The sequence below is a fragment of the Protomyctophum parallelum genome, assembly GCF_964188405.1.
Source record: "Protomyctophum parallelum genome assembly, chromosome: 19".
Classification (NCBI taxonomy): Eukaryota; Metazoa; Chordata; class Actinopteri; order Myctophiformes; family Myctophidae; genus Protomyctophum; species Protomyctophum parallelum.
Window position 1 is genome coordinate 34,992,856 of NC_139717.1, and position 23,384 is coordinate 35,016,239.

The following is a 23,384-nucleotide window of genomic DNA, read 5'->3' on the forward strand; positions in this document are numbered from 1 at the left end:
TGGCGCACAGATGGTGCCAGATGCTGAGGCAGGGAAAGTGCTATAAACCTCCGGTTTATGCTATAGCCTAGTCTTCATCATGGTAGCCCTGGTGATGATGGTGATGGAAGAAGGGGCATACTGACTGTTTATTTCTATGTAGGCCTATTGAACTACAGCGATTTGTTTTACACACAACAGCGATTGAGAAAACATCGCGCTTTGACAAGAAGATGAGCAATTTAAAGGATGACCCGTTGTTCATCCGTCAACAGAGCTCCGAGAACAACTCCGTCAGCAGTAGCGACTGGGACATGGCCAACGACATGTCCCCCTGCTACGAGGACCCAATGGTGGACATCATCGTCCAAGGCGGGGAGCCGGGGATGATGCCGGGGATTGACAGCAGACACCTGCCGCTGTTAGGCGACCCCCGCTTCCACCAGTCGGAGGACGGCATGATCCTTGGCCTGGGGGAGGACGCCTACTCGGCTTACCACCACCACTCCCATCATCTCCTCCATCATCATCATCATCATCATCATCATCATCATGATCATGCCGCCGATCCCGGAGGGGGGACATCCTATCTGGATGTCCTCGACCCCAACGACTACACGGAAAGTGACGGGAACGTCTCGTCCAGCAAGAAGTAGGCCATTTACAATTATTATAGGCTAATTGGCCGTAGTTATGTATTGATAATTATTCGTATTTGTTTAAAAAATATCAATGCCTACTTTTTCAAACATTTTCAAAAACAATTGTGGATATATCAGAGCCTACATCTACAGTACAAGCTTGCAATGCCATGCGTTGTGTGAGCATGTAGATCTACTATTTCCACTATATATTTTAAGTATATATATAACATTATTAAATAGTCTATTTCAGTTGTATATTTTAAGTGGCACTATGTAACTTTTTAATGAATATAATTTATATCCAATCTGTATGGTCTACTTATACAAATAGGCGGTTGTATTTAGTCTCCCTGCTACTCTATTGAGACATTTAGGCCTAGATCTTGTCAAAGGTCATGCCTTTTAAGATCTGATGTCAAAATTCTATTCATCCCCTGAGCAAGCAGGCAGGCTCTATATTACCCAATGGAATAAAAATGTCAGCTCTTGCACTTTGCAGAGGAAACCGCGTTGAAATCTGGGGTAGAAGAGGAAAGTTAGCCTATAGTGCCTATATGCCCTGTGCAATTTATTTCCTAAAATCCAAATATAAATGTAATCTTTTATTTTGTCTATATATTATGTTCCAATGTTCAATGCCAAAGAAACGCAAATGAAATCGTTAATCGCAATTATTTGTGTGACAATTAATCGACAAGTAAAGTGTCCTGATCGTGACAGCCCTGCCAAGAAGCGGAACCGCTCCACCAGTTCGCGGCACCGCGGGGAGGTGGTGACGGAGCTTGGCCCGGAGGAGCTGCGCTGGTTCTACAAGGAGGACAAGCGCACGTGGAAGCCGTTCATCGGACACGACTCGCTGAAGATCGAGATGGTCTACCAGCGCTTCTGCGAACAGAACCCAGAGAGGGTATATGGGACTACACGACTGTCCATGATTTCCCTAGCGATTATTCTATTATAGCTACTTTTTTCTCCCCTGATTATTCGAATAACCAAGAAGGATGTTTTTCGTTTCTTATAGGCTAACAATGAACCCCTCAAGCATTATTTGTAAAATGTAAAATAACCATCAAATAATCTAAAAACATTTATTCATTGATAGCCTATTCTCAATTATTCGACTAATCGAGAGGTTTCATATAGATAAAAATTGTTCTGCACAGTGCAACAAAGTAGCAAACTCTGCTGAAATATTGAAAATAGCCATTATAGGCCTATACAAGCTGTTTACAATCATTTTGACATTTTTAGAATTCTTTTTCACTTATTTTCACATAAATTAGGCCCATTTATTATCGATTATTTGTGTTACCGATAAACAAACCATTCCACCCGTAGGTGAGACGCCGAGGTCCTGCTCCTCTTCGCCTTCCCAGCGACGAGGGCGACGACGCGTTTGCCGCCGACGGGGAGATCCAGGAGGAGAGCGACACCGCGGCGGCCGTTCCCGCCGAGCCGCCGGCGGCGGGTGGGCGCGCACAGCGCGGGTCCTCTGTGTCCTCTGACTGGGAGCCGGACGCAGGCAGCAGCAGCATCAACAACGTGGAGGCTGTGTGCGTGCGAGGAGGTCTATATGAAGTGGACATCAAAGAGAAGGAATGCTACCCCGTGTATTGGAACCGTGAGCAGCCTTATTTGTTTCATAATGACAAAGTGGCGTAGTGAACTGGTCCACTTGAGAGATACAAATAGATACAATTAGATACCAATTGTAATGTGTATTACTATCACTGCTGCTACTACTACTACTACTACCTTTAACCTATTGAACAGATGAATTGCCCTGACGTCTCACTGACTCACAACTCATGTTATGCGTTTATGCAGCATTAATAACATCTTATCATTAATAATATTTATCACTATTCCCCAATTTACAACAGTATCACAATCATTAACGCAACACTAAGCATGCACATGGACAGAATGAATCACCTTTCCAGTTGTGGTTTTCATCTTCTCATACAGTCTCATTAGCATCATGCTCAAGTGTTCAAATGAACGGAAGTTATGTGAACATTCAAGGTGTCAAGAGGGAGCACATGAACAGCCTTGTGTGTTTGTTGCGCTCCCATCCCAGAGCAAGACCGTATCCCTGTGATGAGGGGCCAGTGGTTCATAGATGGAACCTGGCTCCCCCTGGAGGAGGACGAGAGTGACCTCATTGAAATCGAGCACCTGGCCCGTTTCCGCGGGCAACAGATGAGAGACACCTACGAAACGGAGGTGGTCACTGCCAACGTGGACAGCAAGGACGGTGCGGATCTCTCACTGTGTGTGTGTGTGTGTGTGTGTGTGTGTGTGTGTGTGACTGTGTGTGACTGCGTGTGTGTGCGTGCGTGCGTGTGTGACAATGATTACTATCATTGTGAGGGCCTAATGTCCCCACAAGTATTAAAAAAATACATTGTGAGGACAACATTCCTGGGTTGGAGCTATGCCTGATTCATACTCAGTTGTGCGTTAGACCTTAGGAGGAGGGGGGGGGGGGGATTGGGCGGGAGCAATTTTCCCAGGTTGGGATCAGGGTTAGGATTAGACATTTAGAGGTTACATGTTTAGGTTAGGTCAGAGCTACAGTATGCTTGATTTATATGTACTTTTGTTGAGCACCGACAATAGCTCACTGCGCATTGCAGCAGCGGTGCGTTGTGTGTGCTTGTAGATCGGCTATTTTTGGCTTCAGGGTTATGGTTACAAATTGTAACCATAGTGTGTGTGTGTGTGTGTGTGTGTGTGTGTGTGTGTGTGTGTGTGTGTGTGTGTGTGTGTGTGTGTGTGTGTGTGTGTGTGTGTGTGTGTGTGTGTGTGTGTGTGTGTGTGTGTGTGTGTGTGCGTGTGTGTGCGTGTGCGTGCGTGCGTGCGTGCAAGCGAGCCATTGTGTGTGTGTGTGTGTGTGCGTGCATGCGTGCGTGCAAGCGAGCCATTGTGTGTGTATGTGTGTGAGAGTGAGAGAGAGAGTAGACAGAGAAGAATGTGTTTATAGGACAGCAAGAAACAGATAGGGGGAGACAAATGGGAAAACGATAATCAGACTGCAATGAGGGAGGGAAAATAAGGGTCAAGTTAGAGATAACTATAACAAATGATGAAGACATATATCTGGAGGGACATCGGGGAGGCAGCGAGAGTGCAAGGGGGGTAAAAAGAAAGCGGGCAGGGACGTAAAAGGAGATAGAGTGCTAGAGGGAGGGTGGTTTTAAAGAGAGAGAGAGGGAGTTCTACAGCATGACAGAATTAGGACCTCGTCTATTCACAACCGGGAGACAAAAAAAACAAAGTCAGGTGACCCTGTTTTTTGGCTGACTACAGCAGAACCAATAGGACGTGTGGAAGCACCTGAGAGGACATGCATGGAATGCCGTCCCCTTTACTGTAGACAGCTCAATGACTTACATACACTGGAGTGAAAGGCTCTCTCTCACACACACACACACACACACACACACACACACACACACACACACACACACACACACACACACACACACACAAATAAATGCAACCTTTGGAAATTAAGGACCCCCGGTTTTGTATGCATTAGGTTATGGGTCCCCCATTTGATACCATTGTTTATTTTTGGGACCCCAATCTACGCTGTAAAACCCTTAATTTAAGTCTTGGGTGTAGAAATGGAACAAAATCGGATGGCCCCATTTGGTTACATTTTCAAAACTCTCAGAGTTACAAAGGTTCATTTGGAATCATGGTGGTCCCCGGATGCAACGTTTAGAATCAGTGCATGCACGCACGCACGCACGCACACACAGAACCGTGCTTCTAAATCCACCTTATTCACACAAATTATTCTGGATGATTTACATAAATGTGTGTTAATTAAAACTGTGTCTCTCGCAGCCATCCTCAGTTTGAAGCTGAGCCGGAGTCACGTGGATTGGCACAGTGTGGACGAGGTCTATCTCTACAGCGACGCCACCACCTCCAAAATTGCGCGGAGCGTCTCTCAGAAACTGGGGTTCTCGAAAGGTATGGATGGACATGAGCGACAACTTCAACCTATGTTGTGACATCACAAGTTTACACCAGGTATAAAGGAGCGGGCGAACATTCTTTTAAAGGTTTCATGACATCAAATTTCGATTTTCCAATTACACCCACATTAGGCTCAGAAAAGTGCTGTGATTAGCCCCTGGACTGATGACAAAGTCCATTAATCCCGCCCCCTCTCCTCCCCACCCCTCACCTAATCCCAGAGGTGATGATTGACAGGCAAAATCCCTCAATAGCCAGGCGAATATTTATTTTATTTTATCATTGTCTCCACCATGCCGAAGGCATGGGGAAAGAGTATGTTTTGCACTCCGTCCGTTCGTGTGTCCGTCCGTGAGCGCGCGTGTGTGTGTGTCTGTCCGTCCAGTGTAGAGTTAATATCTCTGCCCCAATATTTCCACAACAGCCTGTTATAGTGCCACCATGAGGTCGACTTTTGCAAAACACATTTCTGTAGATTACTCCTACAGATTTAATCCACACATCATGCAAATCGGTATACACAATCTTCTCTATAGTCATGTGATCAACATGGATCTCTCCGCTTCCCCATATTCCATTCCCATTGGCTACGATTGCCTTCCAAAGTTTGCAGGATTGGTCCGTTTGGAACAGAATGCTTAACACAGCGTGCGGTTTCTGTGCAATTATGCACACACATTCCCACTAGGCAGAGGAAGAAATGCCACTTAAACATTTTCAAATTAGCCTCATTACATTACTCGCGCAGATTTTATCCATACATCACGCAAATTGTTATACACTATCTCTACAGACACATGTTCAACACAGATCTGATCTGATTGTTCATATATTACTCCTACACATTTTGTCCAAACATCACAATTGCTGTTATCCTGGTTATTATTGCAGCTGAAAAAGCCTCAGAACACAGAGAGAAAAAAACCCTGCCATGAATCACTGGAGTGGATGTTTCAGTTAATGTTTTTAAAACTGGTCACCGGCCACGTGAGAGCGAACATATCAAATAACAAAAACAAAGCACAGCGAACGCATGTAAAGAATGCACAGGTGTCGTGGTTTGTACATCATGCTTGTTTGGATAGAACTGCAGTGGTTTGATTACTACTGATCCTATCATCCTACGAGTTCGAGAACCAGCACACCTTCTCACATGGTTCTGCATTTATTTACAAAAAATACGTTGGCATTGTCATATTGCCCCTAAACAAATACACTTTGTGAGAAATGGTGCAGGAACTATTTTTTCAACCCCACCCTACACCTTTTAAAGATGGAGTGCCGTGATTGTTTTCTGATTTTTTTTTAATCAGAAACCCTATTGTCACAATCAGCTCAGCTCATCATCCAATTAAATCATAGTTTAACAGCAGAAACAATTAGTTTGATAGATCATTTAGCATGAATAATTTGTCAATATATTGTATAGGCTATTGATTTCCTCCAGCTAAGCACCCTGGCATTGAAACTGTCCTTTATTGACACAAAACACTGCCCTATGCACATGATGCTCTGGACAGAAGACTCCACTCTTCTATTGCTCTGATCAAACTCAATTTACAACATGAATGTTCCTTCTTACTGCATTGAGTTTCAGCAAAAGTCGCCAGATTTAAAGAAACAAGCGGCTAGGTCCACGAAAATAAGTCACAGATATTGCCTTGAATATTTATGAAAACGTTTCAACAACACCAATCCTTTTAACAATATATTAATATGAGGGTCCTTCACATGAACCACTGGTCAAGTCAACCACATCTCCCCTGAAAGTTACTTATATGAAAACAAGCCCAAGTCGCTTGTAATAGCCAGACATGGCAACATGACTTCCAGCGCGACACAACAGATACTTCTAATTCTTGACTTTACAGTCTTGTATAAGTATTAGGACCTACATAACAGCCAACAAGAATGCACACTGAGACGCTACACTCTGTATCAAAGCCTGACCACTGTGATTATAAAATAAACAACCCACTCCTTGAGAACAGCAAGAGCAACTACAGCAGAGCAGGTAGGCTGTTTTTTTGTGGTTTCCTTGATTAATCCTGAGGACCCGACATGAACATTTACTTGCTTCCAATCTAACGAAAAACAGTCTGCTCTGCTGTGAACTGGTAATGTGTGAAATGACTGTTTGAAAATCTGCCACACAGTTAGGCAGCAGGCTGCGCCGGTCAGTTCACACGTGTGTATGTGGCAGGCAGCTCCGTCCACAGAGGTTGTCGTATTTAAAAATATATATAGGGGGGAGGTGCGTGCAATAGTAATATGTCACACTATCAGTGTTTATATCATTGGCCCGTTTGACTGTCAAGGGTTCAGCCTCCAGGAAGAAACCCTAAATACAAAGTTATTATTGCACATAAAAACGACTCCAGGGTGTCTAATGAAGTACTGTCACCTCATAGACACATGAAAAACTGGAAAAATACAAAAACTGTGGCACTCCATCTTTAAAGATGTGTGGGACTGTGTGTGTGTGTGTGTGTGTGTGTGTGTGTGTGTGTGTGTGTGTGTGTGTGTGTGTGTGTGACTACAATACTTTATTTCTGTATACTGATATTCTAACCCCCTGGTGTACTCAGCCTCTAGCAGCCGTACCCGTCTCCATCGAGGGTATGTGGAGGAGGCCGCCCCTGAGGACACCCCGCCTGAAACCACTCACATCGTGTTTGTGGTTCACGGCATCGGTCAGAAAATGGACCAGGGGCGGATCATCAGGAACACAAGCATGTGAGTACAAGAGTTACTCGTCTTAAATCACTCAATATGATCAAACTTAGACCTACAAATTCTCACTCTCAGGTTGTACTATCCCGTCACACCAAACATCTGACGCATTGTCAAATCCGTCCGAATTTGTCGTCCGTTTCACGCAATGGGTGTGACACTACGTAGATCACTAAATACAATATTAGTCATCTTAGATCCCTCACTACAATATATACTCCCGAGTGGTTAGGGTGCATGGTAACAAGAATACTCGCCGCATTTACCCTTTTTGCCGAGTTATCTTGACAACTCGCCAAAACGTGTAGAAAACTCGCCAGAATGTTAAGAAGAATCGCCGCGGGACGACTCTTCTTCACATTCTGGCGAGTTTTCTACACTATTTGGGGCACTTTCAGCAGCTGCAGCTGCAAGTTTCTGAATGTTCTCAGAGCCTGCATCTCCGCATGCTGGGGGTGGCTGATCTACCCACAACGTGCGCTCACGAACACATTAAGAATAAATCAGGCATCTCGTTAGTTAGCCTATTCTGTACTGTTGTAGTAGGCTAGCTATTCATTCAGTTTCTCAGTCGATCTGAGCTGACACGTTTCTTCTGAGAAACTGAATGAATAGCTAGCCTACTACAACAGTATGAATAGGCTATGACTAACGAGAAATAAAACCACGTATTTTTATACAAATGGAAGTGTACACTACACTACTTGCTTTCCCCTTCATGACAGCAGCAAGACAGTGCTTGCATGCGAGGCGCACGCATGGCTCGCAATCATAGCTGCCTGGGAGAAATGCGAGGCCCTGTGCTTTAATAATTAATTTGTTAATATCCAAAACTATACAAAAATCATCACATTTTATTATTTTATTATTATTATTATTGATCGCGTCTGTGTCTGTGACATTGCGCAGCAGTGCACACACGAGAGAGAGAGAGAGAGAGAGAGAGAGAGAGAGACGTAGAGAGAGAGAGGTGCTGCGTGTTAAAATAATAAATAGGCTACTACTCATCTTTGTGTTCTGTTTCACTAATCACCTTATTGCTGAGTGATCGCACACAGGGAAAAGCAACAAGAAGGGGTTTAGAATCGAAACAGTCCGTTGTGGAGAAAAGGAAGTCCACACATATGCAATCACACAGAGTGATTAGCCTACTAATGAGTGACAGGTCTTGCCACTTTTGTAGCCCTGGCTGGACCGCTTACAGCGACTCTCTCTCGGCAGCGCAGTACATTCTCATCAGACAGACATGATATTTTGCTTTATTTGTCATTCTTTAATTCCAACTGCAGCAGCAGAAAAAAACTAAATTGCGATGTGCTCAGTGCACGGGCCGCAGCAGCATGGGTCGCGCAGCTCGCGCTGCCACAAACTTCTCTTTACATCAGAGAAAAAAAGAAAAAGAAGAAAGCGACCGGCGACTTCTTCAGAAGCGTGCATGATCATCATGCAGTAGCTAGATGCGCGCTCCAGTGGCGAGATTACTTCCCCTTTCGGCGACTCTTCGTCACTTTCCGGGTCGAGTTCTCAGACAGAACTCGACCCGGAAAGTGACGAAGAGTCGCCGAAAGGGGAAGTAATCTCGCCAAAGATGAAGAAGACTCGGCGGGTCGAGTCTTCCGGTATTCGGGTGCATACCACATGGGCTTTAATACCCGACAGCGAGGGAATTGAACCAGGGACTACTCTCTCTCCACTGTAGCTTTAACATTAGGGATAAAACAGCCCACAAAACTACTCATCTTGAATTAGAGGGGTTATCAGCAGTCACAGAAATGTCCTTCAGGCACTTTTATTTAGTTGGCATGAGCAGCAACACGTTTTGTAACACATTGCACTGTATACTGCTGCCACGTGCCAAATAAATAAAAGTGCTTGAAGGACATTTATCACCACTGTCCGGTGGAAACTTTGTAGGCCTATGTCCAAAACCATGGACAAAACCATTTTTTCCCCGGTTCGTCCCGTTTGTGCTGCGCCAGGTGGCACCGCGTCCGTTTGCGGCGCTCGCGCAACTTCTCGTCTCTAACCATCCAAGTCTGAACGCACCTTTAGAGTTTTTTTGTCCTTGTGCAGGATGAGAGATGCTGCCAGGAAGATGGAGGAGAAGCACTTTGCTGATCGGACTACAGAACACGTGGAGTTCCTCCCTGTGGAGTGGAGGTCCAAACTGGCTCTTGATGGAGGTATTCTGCGTGTGTGCATGTGCATGCGTGTGTGCAACAACAGACGTGTCTGTTGTTATTCTTTGTCAGAATAAAGCGTGGTTTCCAAAGAGAGTTCTGGGTCCGTCTGTCCATTCCACACAACGCAGAGAGAGACAGATTACACCGGTTACACTTGTACCAAATGTCAGCACAGTTTGATTTTGAGACATATACACATTGTGAGGACAATTGTCCTGCTCCTCACAATGGATGTTTTAAAAACATGTTGCATGCATTTAGAGATTAGGTTTAGGCGTTGGGGACGGAGTTATGCCAGATTTGTAAACTTAGTTGCGCACCAGTGTTGTGCACCTAAAACTGCAGATCTCGAAGCTAACACAATGCAGCATTTGTATAGTAATGCAAACATGTGTGTGTGCTTACATGTGTGCGTGCTTGTGTGTGTTTGTTATACTTGCAGACACGGTGGACTCTATCACCCCGGACAAAGTACGGGGTCTCAGAGACATGCTGAACAGCAGTGCCATGGACATCATGTACTACTCCAGTCCTTTGTACAGAGACGAGGTGAGACTGTCTGTCTATTTACATTATACATAGATACAGTACATGTACTACTCCAGTCCTCTGTACAGTCAGACACGAGGTGAAACTGTCTAGCTGTCTTTTTAAAAGGACATACAGCGTTTTTCCAGACTTTTCCAAATCTAGTAATTATATAAAACTATAGCATTGACTTTTGTAGCAAAAATAGCAGCAGGTGAGAGCGGCCCCAGCTAAACAACAGGCTGCTCAACATTTGTTTGTATGGAAGTATTTAACTGAAGATCATGTGGAGAAAAAGACGGTGGAGTGTTTGTGTAGCGAGGCTAGCGAGTAGCCTTGTTATTGACCAACCGCTGGATTTATTGTGTACTTTGTTTAATGAGAGACATTGGCAGATGGCATTCTGAATCAGAATGGCAGATAGAGGCCCGGTTTCCCAGAGGACACCTCTCTTACACCATGGTGTTGCACATGCTCAGTTGCCCTCTAGGCCGCACATGAAGCCTGTGAACATAGACATTCCGTGCATAGATGTGCCACGCAATGGTAGGCCTCAGGCCTCAGGCCTGGTGTGTGTAGGCTAAAGAGGCCTTACGTGCGCAATGAGGACAGGTATGGCTGTGCTCTAGTCTAGGTTGTCTATGTTGTTGTGTTTGACAGTGTTTCCCAAAAAAGGACATAGTGTTTGATTGACTGCCATGCAGCCAATTAAGCCAATTGTGCGGCCTAGCTATAGGGCAACTGATCATGTGCAACACCATACCATACCTCTTACACCACGCACACACACACACACACACACACACACACACACACACACACACACACACGCACACAGTGTGTTTAATGTCTTGGATGGATGGATATCTTGGCAGATACAGCTACAGTATAAGTATAAGTTTTAACTAACATCCAAGGTGATTGATTGTGCTTTTACTGGAATTAGATGTGCATTAGTGTGTGTGTGTGTGTGTGTGTGTGTGTGTGTGTGTGTGTGTGTGTGTGTGTGTGTGTGTGTGTGTGTGTGTGTGTGTGTGTGTGTGTGTGTGTGTGTGTGTGTGTGTGTGTGTGTGTGTGTGTGTGTGTGTGTGTGTGTGTGTGTGTGTGTGTGTGTGTGTGTGTGTGTGTGTGTGTGCGTGCGTGCCTGCCTGCCTGCCTGCCTGCCTGCGTGGCTGCCTGCCTGCGTGGCTGCCTGCCTGTGTGGCATAGAAAGACATAGAAAGTCAACACTTTAGGAACAACTTATTATTCAGAAAGGTTTTGTTCTATTATCAAAATGTAAACACACACAAATCTATAGCCATTTAACCAATATCAAGTACATAACTCACTATCAGATGTTTTTTGGTAAAAAGCACATTTAATATTATTATATATTTGAATCTGTGAATAGACTAAATTACATTTATTGATGCTGGTATAGTATGGTCCTTTACGCCAAGTTACGTGCTTGCATGCAGCGGAGGAATTTAACTAACTAATTACATTTACATAAACATTGGAACAAAACCAAAATACAGCCAGATCGAGGGACGTGTCTTTCTGCAGAAAAACACCGCAGCACAATTGACCTACAGCTATTTCCACTCCACAAACGGCTATGGTCCAATCACAGCTAAGCATAACATGGGCTAGTCGCTAGACAAACCTCTCCACCAATAGTTTTCCTATGATAAAACATTGTTTAAAAAAATTAATGCCACGCACATATTCTTCCAGTGCATATTTTGAAGGTCTGTTTCCAAAAATGAACCAGTATTTAATGTGTAAAATCCATGATATTTACATTGGAATGAATGAGCCTGGCTACAAAGTGTCCAAGTGGGAGTGTCTAAGTGGGAGAGGGCGGGGCTTAACTAAAGGTGAATTAAGCCCGACACACACCGTCTGCGACCGCCGCGCGTACCGCCGCGGCACAGTATTGCCGCGCGCCATAGCCGCACGGCAACACCAACAGGACGCGGCGCGCTACCACGCGGCTGGGGAGTTTTGTTGACTATATTCCATTGCCACGCCCACGGATAGCCGGGTGGAGGCTGCGCGGCAACGCCTGGAAAATAGAACAGCGGTGCATCGGCGCGGCAGGCGAGGCGTGACCGCACGCCAGCGCGCGGGGGACGCAGCCGGTGTGTGGTGGGCTTTAAACAGTGGCTGATAGAGGGAAACAATGCAAAATATATAAATATACTTATATTTTTAATTTAGGCCTAAATGTTGTCTATACTACCTTTAAGTGCTGTACTTAACCCATTCTGACCTGAGATCAGATTCATACCAGGTTTCCGCCGGACACACAATGGTCTGATGAACCCATTCTGACCTGAGATCAGATTCTAAAAATGTCAGTCGCTCTTCGATTTTTAAAAAATAGCAGACCTACAAGCTCGTATCGCGCCACTCGGTGGCGCGATATGAGCTTGTAGATCTGCTATTTTTAAATAGCTAAAGCATAACATGATGCTGACACCAAAATGGTACAAAAGTACAATTTTGAGGCACTTTTACTTTACTGGAGAATTTGCCATTTTCAGTAGGGCCTACTTTTACTTCTACTCCATTACATCTCAGGAAACCTTTACTCCACTACAATTGTATGACAACTTTAGTTACTAGTTAGTTCATAGATTTTAAATATTATTACAAAACACACTAACCGCTTCAGCACTTCGGCCATTTGAAAATAGCAGATCTAGAAACTCACAATGCGTCACAATGTGACGCATTGTGAGCTTGCAGATCTTTTTTTAATACATTTTGAACTTGTATAACGGGACATTATGCACAATGAGTACGTTCATGTTTACTTTTCTACATTGCAGTGTTGATACTTTTGCTCAAGTAAAACATGTGCATACTGCTTGCGTGCGTATAGATCACCAGGGGTCTGACCCATGAGCTGAACCGTCTCTACACGTTGTTCTGCAAGCGGAACCCCGAGTTCGAGGAGAACGGCAAAGTGTCCATCGTGTCCCACTCGCTGGGCTGCGTCATCACCTTTGACATCATGACGGGCTGGGATCCCGTCCGCTTCCATCACCTGGACGTCCCCACGCCGGAGGCGAGCGAGGCGCGCTGGCCCAGCACCGAGGAGCGCTACGTACAGGAGGAGCTAAGACAGACCAGACTCAGGTATACTGTGGTGATTAAAGGCCTATTCATACTCCAGGTGATAAGGTAACCACCGAAAACTACAACATGACGTTACACCCTGGTGGTAGGCGACTCATCTTCTCACCCAAACACATCTCTCTGTTTATACTAACCAAACGGTGGTCACCTTAGCACCTAAAACTGTATGAATAGGCCTTAATAGACCTGATCAAAATGGTTCAACCACATTAAGAACTGAGACCGATTCTACAAATGTCTTCTAAATCTGAATAGTTTTCTGAAAAACCAATTATGTTGCTACTATAGTCACATTTTCATGTGGAGGACCCCCCAAATTATATGTACTATTTGGCTGCCGGTCCCCATCTCAAAACATTTTGTTCCAGGGACCCGCAAAGGCAAAGATTCTAAAAATATAGTTGGGTTAATTCCGGGTAGAATGTCTGTGTGTCCAGAACATTAGCTACAGTATGTCTGTTCTGTTTGTCTACCTGTAGTCTCGCGTTACCAGACTGTTGCCTCTCGCAATTTCCAAATGCTTTCATCATACAGTCTGGAGTCTGGACCAACGGAAGAGCTATCATGCGTAAGCAATAAAGTGGAAATGGAGCCTCCTCGCCACTTCCGTTTCGTCTTTACAGTCGCGCACATTTATCCTAATATAAATAGAAAACATATAAGCATATGTAGCTTGTTGCTTAGCAGAAAAGGAAATAGAAATAAGCTCTAAAGATATTTTAAAATATATATTCGTGAACGGAAATGGCAGCTTCCTTACTCAGCTCATGGTGGCTATACTTCCAGACTCTATATAGCATTCGGAGATTCTGGAATAGTTGCTTGGCTACGCGAGACTAGTCTACCTGTGGATATTTAATGCAAAATACAATATTTCTAACAATATAATCATAAGGGTCCTAATTATTCCAGAAATAAGGTTCATGAATAATACTGCTCCAATGCTACGTTTCTGGTCTTATCTACCCGGAAATACAACATGGTGATGTCATGATGATTCTGTCTATAGTCAGGTATTTGGGTAGTAGCGCAGTGGTTCTCACACTCTTTTAACACTTATGATGCTAAAGACGTATTCACACGTCCTCTCAAATAACACTGTGGGGTGCTAAGGATGTGTGGACAGTGGACACGTCTTTGGGTCCCGTTTAATCAAACTAAATTGCTAAAATCAATTTTTGACAGCGGCCGTTGCTATGCGACGCCTTGCTCGTCTGTCCCGGAGCTGTTTTGCTGCGCATGCAGCCATTCACTTCCTGGTTTACGGCAAGGACTATTTAAAGAGGACGAGAAGCGAAGACCGTACGCTGGACTCCATTGCTCCCTGGAAGGAACGAAACATGCTGGGCCATTTGTGCCATATCTATGATTTATCATGTACAACTTCCTGGTCTCAACTGCATGTTTCTTTCCTTCCAGGGAGCAACATGGAGTCCACCATACGGTCTTCGCTTCTCGTCCTCTTTAGATAGTCCTTGGTTTACGGGCCAACAATCTTCCTTATTTTCTCTGAATCTACAGAGCTGTCCGTGGTTTTGATCAGAACGCCGATGTTCTGTCCTAATTTCTGACTTCATCATGCATCTCGTTTAGAATATTAACCCTTCTAAAGAGAGATCAGACTTATTAGCGCAAGGCAGTAATGGAAGATTTCACCTCCCGGTTTTGGGGGGGAAATGGACGGGGCTTTTCAGAGTAAACTCTGCCTCATCTGCTTGGCACTCTAGCATCTTTATTCTGAAAAATTACCCCGGCAATCTTTTTGTATTAATTTGAAGGAATGCCAATTTGGTGTGCAATAAGCCATGGACTCTCACAATTACAGACCTGTAAGAATCCATTTGGCCCCCGGCCGGACCTCACTTTGAGAACCACTGTGGTAGGTAATAAATATAAACCAAATACACATGGATTTTCAACATGCACTGATGTCAGAATAACCTGTTACCTCTATTACAGGTTGAGGGACTTAGAGGAACAGTTTGAAGGTTTACATTCCCCTTCATGTGCCACCGGGCCAGCACTGAAATTCAAGGTATGGTAAAATTACTAGTCAGCATTCACCAGCTTAAACTGGTGGACATTTCCTACCTATAGCCTCGCATAGCCAGCCTTCATCTGCCTTTGCAATGCATATTGCCCCAGGCAGATTAAGTCTGGCCAATCTCAATTGTGGGAGGACTTTACGGCCGAAGTGGTGACGAGCCAACCAGATTCGTCTGGAACCAGGCTATAACCAACCAGGGCCCAGTATGCAATATGGGGCGGGACATTGCAGGGAAAAAATCTAATGCTGAGAGGGACGAGATATCCACGCAGTGATATTAGTATCGCTACGCAAGGCTATTTCCTACCCACTCTAGATGGGCTGTGTCTGAAACATTATGATTCCTGGAGACCAGGACCAGAATCCGAATGACAACGTCATTATCACACGATTACAGGTTATTTTTTTGTGTGCAAGACCTCAACTTTTGCAGTTACAAGGACGACTTTAGAATATAGAAAGAAAGCTTTAGAGAAAAATGGAACAAAGAACAAGCCCAATAACAGGAAAGCAAATCAAATTTATAATGCCAAATATACACAGTATGGTACAAGATTAAAAATAGCAATGGATAAATAACAACAGAAGGCAGAATGCTTCCTGTGCCGATGCGACTCTTTAACCACTTAAACTCCAGCATCCGTATTGTGGGTAAAGCTGAAAATAGCAGATCGACAAGCTCACAACTCATCTCATTGCTCCCCACTATAACAGAAAACCGAATAGACCCTAGGTAGGGATGGTGAAAGGGCCTTTCTGTGTGGAGTTTGCATGCTCTCCCCGTGTCCCCTAGGATAGGTACCCTCACACAAACATGCAGTAATCCTGTTCTCTATACTGCCTCCCCCTGTTCAGCCAGGGAAACTCCACCCCTGTCAGGTGATAAGAAGCGGCCTGCTCACTCCTCGTGCATTGAAGGAAGCATGAGCTCAGTTCGGGGCTCTCCCCAGGTTGACAGAGGAAGAGTAGCGCCCAGGATTACAGTCTAGGCAATTGGGACTGGGTGAAAATGGGTTAAATCGTGGGATAAAAAACAAACAAAAAAGGCACTAGCAAAGAACCTTATTCTGTTAACTAACAGACATGCTAATTATATTTTGAATGATCTGATTTTTGGAACAAATCTCTTCCTCTGTGCCAGGTAGAGAACTTCTTCTGCATGGGCTCCCCTCTGGCGGTGTTCCTGGCGCTCCGAGGCGTCCGTCCTGGAAACAATGGCGTCCAGGACCACATCCTGCCCAAGTCTATCTGCCAGCGTCTCTTCAACATCTTCCACCCTACGGACCCTGTGGTGAGCCAGTCTGAATGGATCACCGTATTTAATGCTTTCTTCAGACTGCAGGCAAATCTGATTTGTCTCTCAAATCTTTACGACTGACTATCTACACTGTTATTTGCGTTTGAGTGACCTATCTGGCATTGGTTTGCTGTGGTAATGATGTAATGGCTGAAGGTGTGAGTAATGCTTAATTTATACTATTTTTACTCCTTGCCCGAGACCAGGAGTGCAGCAGAGTCATCCGCGTCATTCTGCGAACAATAACTAATTCCAGTCACATGCTGATGTCATGTTCCAATTGTGTCTGCCCATTTATTTGTGTCATCACTTCTAATTTCATTTGTTTAATCTGTATTCTGTCTGAGTCCTCTATCCTGAAAATACATTTTCTGTTTAATAATGAGCTGGAGAGACATGGATACTCATGTTACTGAACAAACACTCTTTAATGAGAATATAGAGCTATATTTAACACTTACAGAAAAGAAGAAAAAAAAGAAAATCCCCTACCTTTAATATTGAAAATAGCAGATCTAGTTCAGCTATTTGAATTTATAAAATAATAATACAAAATAAAATAATGTTTTGTTTTGGAAAACTTTTGAAATAATAATTGTAGGGAATATAAAAAACGAATGGGATATTTACTCACGCTATACCCATAAAAATGGGTCAGACTGATACGGACGACCCATTTTTCTATTCTTTATGTTCAGGCATACAGACTGGAGCCCCTCATCTTGAAGCACTACAGTAACATATCCCCTGTCCAAATCCACTGGTGAGAACTGGCTTTATACTGCATGTGTATGTGAGCATGACTGACAAATCACTGGGGGACGTCATTGATGGTTGGAGCATGTTCATTGTTTTAAAAACCTTAACTCACCATTTCTTCTCTTATTTGTCTGGTCCGTCCCCTCTAGTTGTCCAAGTACTTTGTCCCTCCTTATCATGCTGTTTTTCGGTTTCACTCATATCTGTCACTCTTCTGTTTTTCCTCCGACGTGAACGGTTTCTTTTAAAAAACCATTTTTCATTGTTCTGCCTGCAACTGAACCACTTTAACCCTATCTACATTGTTGACCAGGGTCCCCCAGAGAGGTCTAACCTTGACCCCCTCCTTTTTTCCCTTCTACAGAAAATGTCTTTGCTGAAACAAATAGACCATCTATAAACTCATCGTGTGAACGTTCACCCATTTTAAATATGACATGACATTATAACATGCCCAGAATAGGGACGTTATTGTTCATGTAATTAACCATTCATACCTATTCTATTATTTATTGTGTTATCTTAGTTGTGCAGCAGTGTTAGCAGTGTACCCTGAAAATAGCTACAAGCTCACAGTGTGTGAGCTTTGGGAACTAAATAAATGAATGGGGACGCCAGGTTGAAAGCAATTAAAAAGATAGTATATTTTAACAACATGACAAATCTTGTCCCATTATTTATGTTTCATATATGTTTTGCCTTTTATTTGCCGTTTTCATCCTCTTCCTCACTGCTGCGATGATCTAACTCCCGCTCGGAGGTTGATGTATAGTTGGTCTCATTTATTTTAAAACGAAACCATTCAAGTCACGGTTCTGATCCCCCTCCAGGTACAACACCACCGATCGCAGGTACGACCAGATCCGCCCCACACTGCTGAACCCTCTGAAGGAGAGTCAGAGTGCACCCCCGGTGGATACCGACAGCCTCCCCAGCCCACCCTGCGACTCCCCTTTACAGTCCCGCAGGCACTACGGAGAGTCCATAGCTAGCATGGGCAAGGCCAGCATCATGGGTGAGGAATGGAAGATGGGTATACCGTATGTCTACTCCATGATGGATCCATCCATCATGAATAACTAAGTTATTCATGATGTATCGATGTAGACAAACAGACTTTTTTTTGCAGTCGATGTATAAAGAGCTTGTTGTTTAATGCACTTTGCTTTATGTGTGTTAACTTTTACTCAACTTGTGATGTCATGGACAGATGATATGTTACACTATACAGTGAGAGTGATAATGTGTGTACGGGTAGCTCAGCTAAAGGTCATGGGTTCGATCCCGGGCACCGCCAACTAATCATATGAGTAGCACAGCTTGGGTGTGGCCCCTGAGGCCTGTCATTGGTCGGGGGAAAAAAAACAACAGGTCGAAATGACTAACCAATCAGGAAGTAGACAGGCAAATCGACCAATGACAAAGCTTCTAGGAAAATCTTTGAATGCAGATTGTGGCCCCTGGATGTGTCACAGAGACTACATTTATTTTGGAAGCGTTTTGCTCATTGCTGGCTGTCTGAATAATAAGGTAATAAAAAATGTTACATACCGTATTATTGCTTATAGCAGCTTTAAGCTTGGCGGAAACAGGGCGTGAGATAGAAGTTGCTTGCGGAGCTGATAATGTTGCAAGGCAAGCAGTGGACAGCCCTGCACAGGCCAAACAAATCAATAGAGAGCAAATTACCCCCTGTCTTTAGACTGACGGTGCAGGGCCAATTGAGGTTTCCTCTGTGCATTAGATGTTGAACAAGAAATTAAAAAGAACCCTGAACAGCACTTTAAAATGATGACAACATATTTGTTTTGGGTTGCTGGTGTTTTATGCGGTGAATGAACTGTGGTATATTACTGCCCACTGAAGTGAAGCTGTCCCACACGGTGACAGTGTGTGACTGCAGTCCAATCTGCAGTTAACCATTGTACGTTACTACTTAAGGTTGTGAACAAAGAAGTACAAACTTGCTGCTCTACACCCCCTTTGGCCAATTGGAATCAACACTCTTTATAGATACTTCACCTATACATTTTACAAAAGTTCTACTATAGTGTAACTGGTCCAGGGCAAGCAGGATGTTAGCACTTTCCTGATTCTATTGAAGAAAGAGAATGCATTGGATGTTTGATTATTGCTAAAATAAGCTCTGTGGCAAATAAGAGTTCTTGATTAAAATTAATTAGTTTGGTATATTTACTATAAAGAATTGTTTGTTGTAAAACAAAGCAAAAGATTAAATGCTTACTTGCCATAATATTTCCACTATACAGTACTTCCTACACTATTATATGTGAAAACTAGGTAATTGTCAGCTGGTAGATCACAGCGTGTTACACGTGTTGTGAGCTCATAGATCAGTTTACATCTGCTTGTAAATCAGCTGTTTCTAATAGTATAAATAAAAAGTATAAAATAAGGGTTAGTGGTTACTGGTTAATGTATATTTTGTAATAATACTCCAAATTTGCAAAGTAAGTAAGTCTGCAAAGTAGCTAGTTATAGTACAGCTGTCAAATAAATGTAGTAAAAAGTTAAATATCTGTCTCTTAGATGTAGTGGAATAAATGAAGTATACAAAAATCACACCCGTGTGAACTGAGTGGTGCAACTCCCCTCTCCCCCCTCTCTCTCATTAGCAGGCAACAGTACAGCACTATCTCTCTCTGTTTCTGTCACAACAGCGTCCCTACTGGTACTAATAGTCATACTCGTGCTCATTAACGTCACATACATAGGTGAACAACACGGACATTGCTGTTCCTTGGAGTGGTTGCACCGCTCAAACATGTCAAATAAAGTAAAAGTACCTCAAAACTGTACTGAAGTACAGTAGTAAATATATTTACCACTCCTCTCTTCCAGGTGCTGCGAGTATCGGGAAGGGCATCGGCGGAATGTTCTTCTCCCGTTTCTCGCGCTCCACCAGCGGCCAGGTGGTTGAAGTGGAGGAGGAGTCGTTGGATTGTGAGGGCGGAGCCTCTGAAGTGGAGAGCGCCGGGGAGGAGGGAGGCGTAATGCAAGGAGACGAGGAGAGGGAGACACAGAATGAGGAGGAGAGGGAGGTGGAGGTGGAGGAGCCCTTCATGTCCATGTCTGCCTCCTCCATCTTGGACCACGCCACAGGCAAGTCTTTTATAAGTCATTGTTTGGCTGCGACTCTGCTAACTTTTCAATTAATCGAACAATCAAGGAGCACTTTTTTAGACATCAATGAATCGTCGCAGAATCATTGATAATTACAAAATGGTGAAGGCATTTTAAATAATCTGAAATGTATTAATTTAATACTTAATTACTTTACTTAATTACTTTCTGACTGTGTGTGTGCCAAAAAGCAATTTCCACATAGTGTGCATTAATGAACATGTCACTCACAGACTGGGTGTATAGACAGCCGCACGCACGCACACACACACACACACACACACACACACACACACACACACACACACACACACGCACACACGCACGCAAAAACTTTTTATTTATTTATTTATTCACAATTCATATTCCATCTATACATCCATCTTCAACAGCTTAGACTGGTAAGGTTTCCAGTGAGGCGTGGGAGGGCGAGAGCCCTGTATGCAGATTCAAACACACTGCCTTATTTACTACATCAAACAACCTTTACAATTGTTTTAGTTACAAAAACTTGTAATTATGCTATTGGCTGTTTGTATTCTTTTTGGAAAAATATGAAAAGATACTCATGGAAAGGCTATTTTTACTTATATTGACCGTAAGGTTTTGCCCACTCAAATGGTACCTCGTCAGATAATCCCCACATAGCCAACAACAACTTCCTTCCTTTTCATAAATTATATTTGTACTTGAAAAGTTTATAGTTTATAGTCGTGTTGCACTTCTGTGTTTGACGAAGTTTTTATACGTCCCGTTGTCCTGCTAAATGAATCTACCGATGATGTCAGGAACATTACACGTCATTACGCCGAACACACAAACATTCATGGTGATGATGTTCAAGACATGCCACCATGTTGTAGTCGAGTCCACCAAGTCTGAGGGGGGCCAGTCCAAGTCAAGACTGCTCAGGTGGGCCCAGGCCGTAGCGTAACGGTCTGGGCACCGGACTGGTAATCCAGTCGCAGTGTGCCGCGGGTTCGACTCCCGGACCCGACACGGCCTTTACTGCATGTCATCCCCCCATCTCTCTCCCGTTTCCTGTCAGCCTACTGTCTGTCCCTTCAAAAATCAATAAAAGGCGTAAGCCGCAAAAAAATATCTTAAAAAAAAAAAAAAGACAGCTCAGGTGTTGTCTACACGAGGACGTATTCTGCATTACCCGCACAAGTAGGCTACTTAGCCAATCTGCCCTTTCTGCCACACAGAGACGGCGTTTTGGGGGACTTAACCGGTTCTTTTTTAAACCGGCTCCCAGAAGATACTTTCTCGTCTCCGTGTGTACAGCGAATGCCGCCTATTTGCTGAAACGGAAATAGCCTGATCTGCAGCCTGTGAGCTTGTAGATGAGCTATTTTCGGAGAACAGATATGAATTATGGAGATTATTTTACAATATAGGCTACATCAACATACATGTCTATTGCATCATATCAATGACTATACATGCATATCTAGTGTTCATTTAATCGTTCCTAACCTGTTCATGAATTACTTCAAAATTAATACATTGGTTGTAATAACATGTAAACCCTGTGTATACATTCATTCAATCACCATCGCCTTTAATCACCATCTTAACACAATACAATACAATACATACAGTACAACATTTGAAACCCCCAAAAGTTAATAAAGTAAATAAATAGGTTATTAGTATTATTAGTATTATTACAGAACTGATGCAACTGATGCAGCAACTGATGCAGTCACTGCAAGGTTATAACAGTTTGTAATGTATTTGTCATTCCAGTGGAGTTGGAGAGACGCATAGACTTTGAGCTGCGAGAGGGCATGGTGGAGAGTCGCTATTGGTCAGCTGTGACCTCGCACACGGCCTATTGGTGCTCTTACGACGTGGCGCTATTCCTGCTCACCTTCATGTACAGACAGCACGAAACCCCCGAGCACACGGAGGACCACCCTGAGTCATTATAACACACGCACGCACGCACGCACACACACACACACACACACACACACACACACACACACACACACACCAGGACTGGCATTGAATTGATTTCACTTGATTCAATTCTTACTTGATTATGTTTGGTGTTTCAGGATCGAGATGTTTTACACTGAAATTGATGGAACTTATTTTCCCCACACAACATTTTCAGATTTCACATTTTTGAAGAATTTGGATGAACAAGAACAAGAATAGAATCTAAAATGCATCTTATTTGTAATGTAATGTAAATGATGATTCAGTTCACATGATAACTGACTGACACATTGATTGAATTGACTAATTTGAAAGTGAATTAATCTCCAGACCTGCTGCAGATGCATGCTGCCATGTCCACTACACACACACACACACACATACACACGCACACGCACAGTCACACACGCACGCACACACACACACACACACACACACACACACACACACACACACACACACACACACACACACACACACACACACACACACACACACCTTAACTGACTATTGAACTTGACTGTACTACATACTACATATATCACGTCAGCCCCACATGTGGTACAGTTCTCCACATTATCCAAGCCTGTTCCCTGTTCGGCTCCTATAGTGCTACTAATGGTGACCACCCATCTGACCACTTAAGACCACCCATCTATTAAGTGGTCAGGTGGGTGGGCTGTGTGCATTTTCAGAGCATGTTTATTTTAATGGACAATTTTTTTAAATTATTAATATTTAATTTTTTAAGGCTGATGGATCTCTGAATGGCAAAGAAGAGGACCTGCACACTGTCAGGAACCTTCGGTCGTTGCAGGTTAGAGCAGGTTATTTTCCAGGTTAGATCAACTAACGTTGCATAGGCTACTTTAAGTTGCTATATTTCCGTATCATAATGAAAACACATTCAAGGTTTTCAAGAAAAATGTCCATGTCATTTTTTTAGCATACATTCTTACATTCTAACATATATTTTTAATAATTATTTGAATTATCAT

The 23,384-nt window shown here is 43.5% G+C and overlaps 1 protein-coding gene across 1 annotated transcript; it reads left to right on the forward strand.

Moving 5' to 3' along the window:
• Positions 1-212: 212 nt before the first annotated feature.
• On the forward strand, positions 213-22,378 carry ddhd1b (DDHD domain containing 1b; the record flags this gene model as incomplete). The annotated part of the gene is made up of 15 exons (XM_083790582.1): positions 213-631; positions 1,344-1,530; positions 1,962-2,244; positions 2,704-2,880; positions 4,482-4,610; positions 7,205-7,352; positions 9,423-9,532; positions 9,975-10,081; positions 12,933-13,189; positions 15,149-15,224; positions 16,378-16,527; positions 17,232-17,296; positions 18,123-18,307; positions 20,155-20,415; positions 22,189-22,378. The coding sequence occupies 15 exons, from the start codon at positions 213-215 to the stop codon at positions 22,371-22,373; spliced, it is 2,739 nt and encodes a 912-aa protein (XP_083646708.1). The 3' UTR covers positions 22,374-22,378.
• Positions 22,379-23,384: the final 1,006 nt, after the last annotated feature.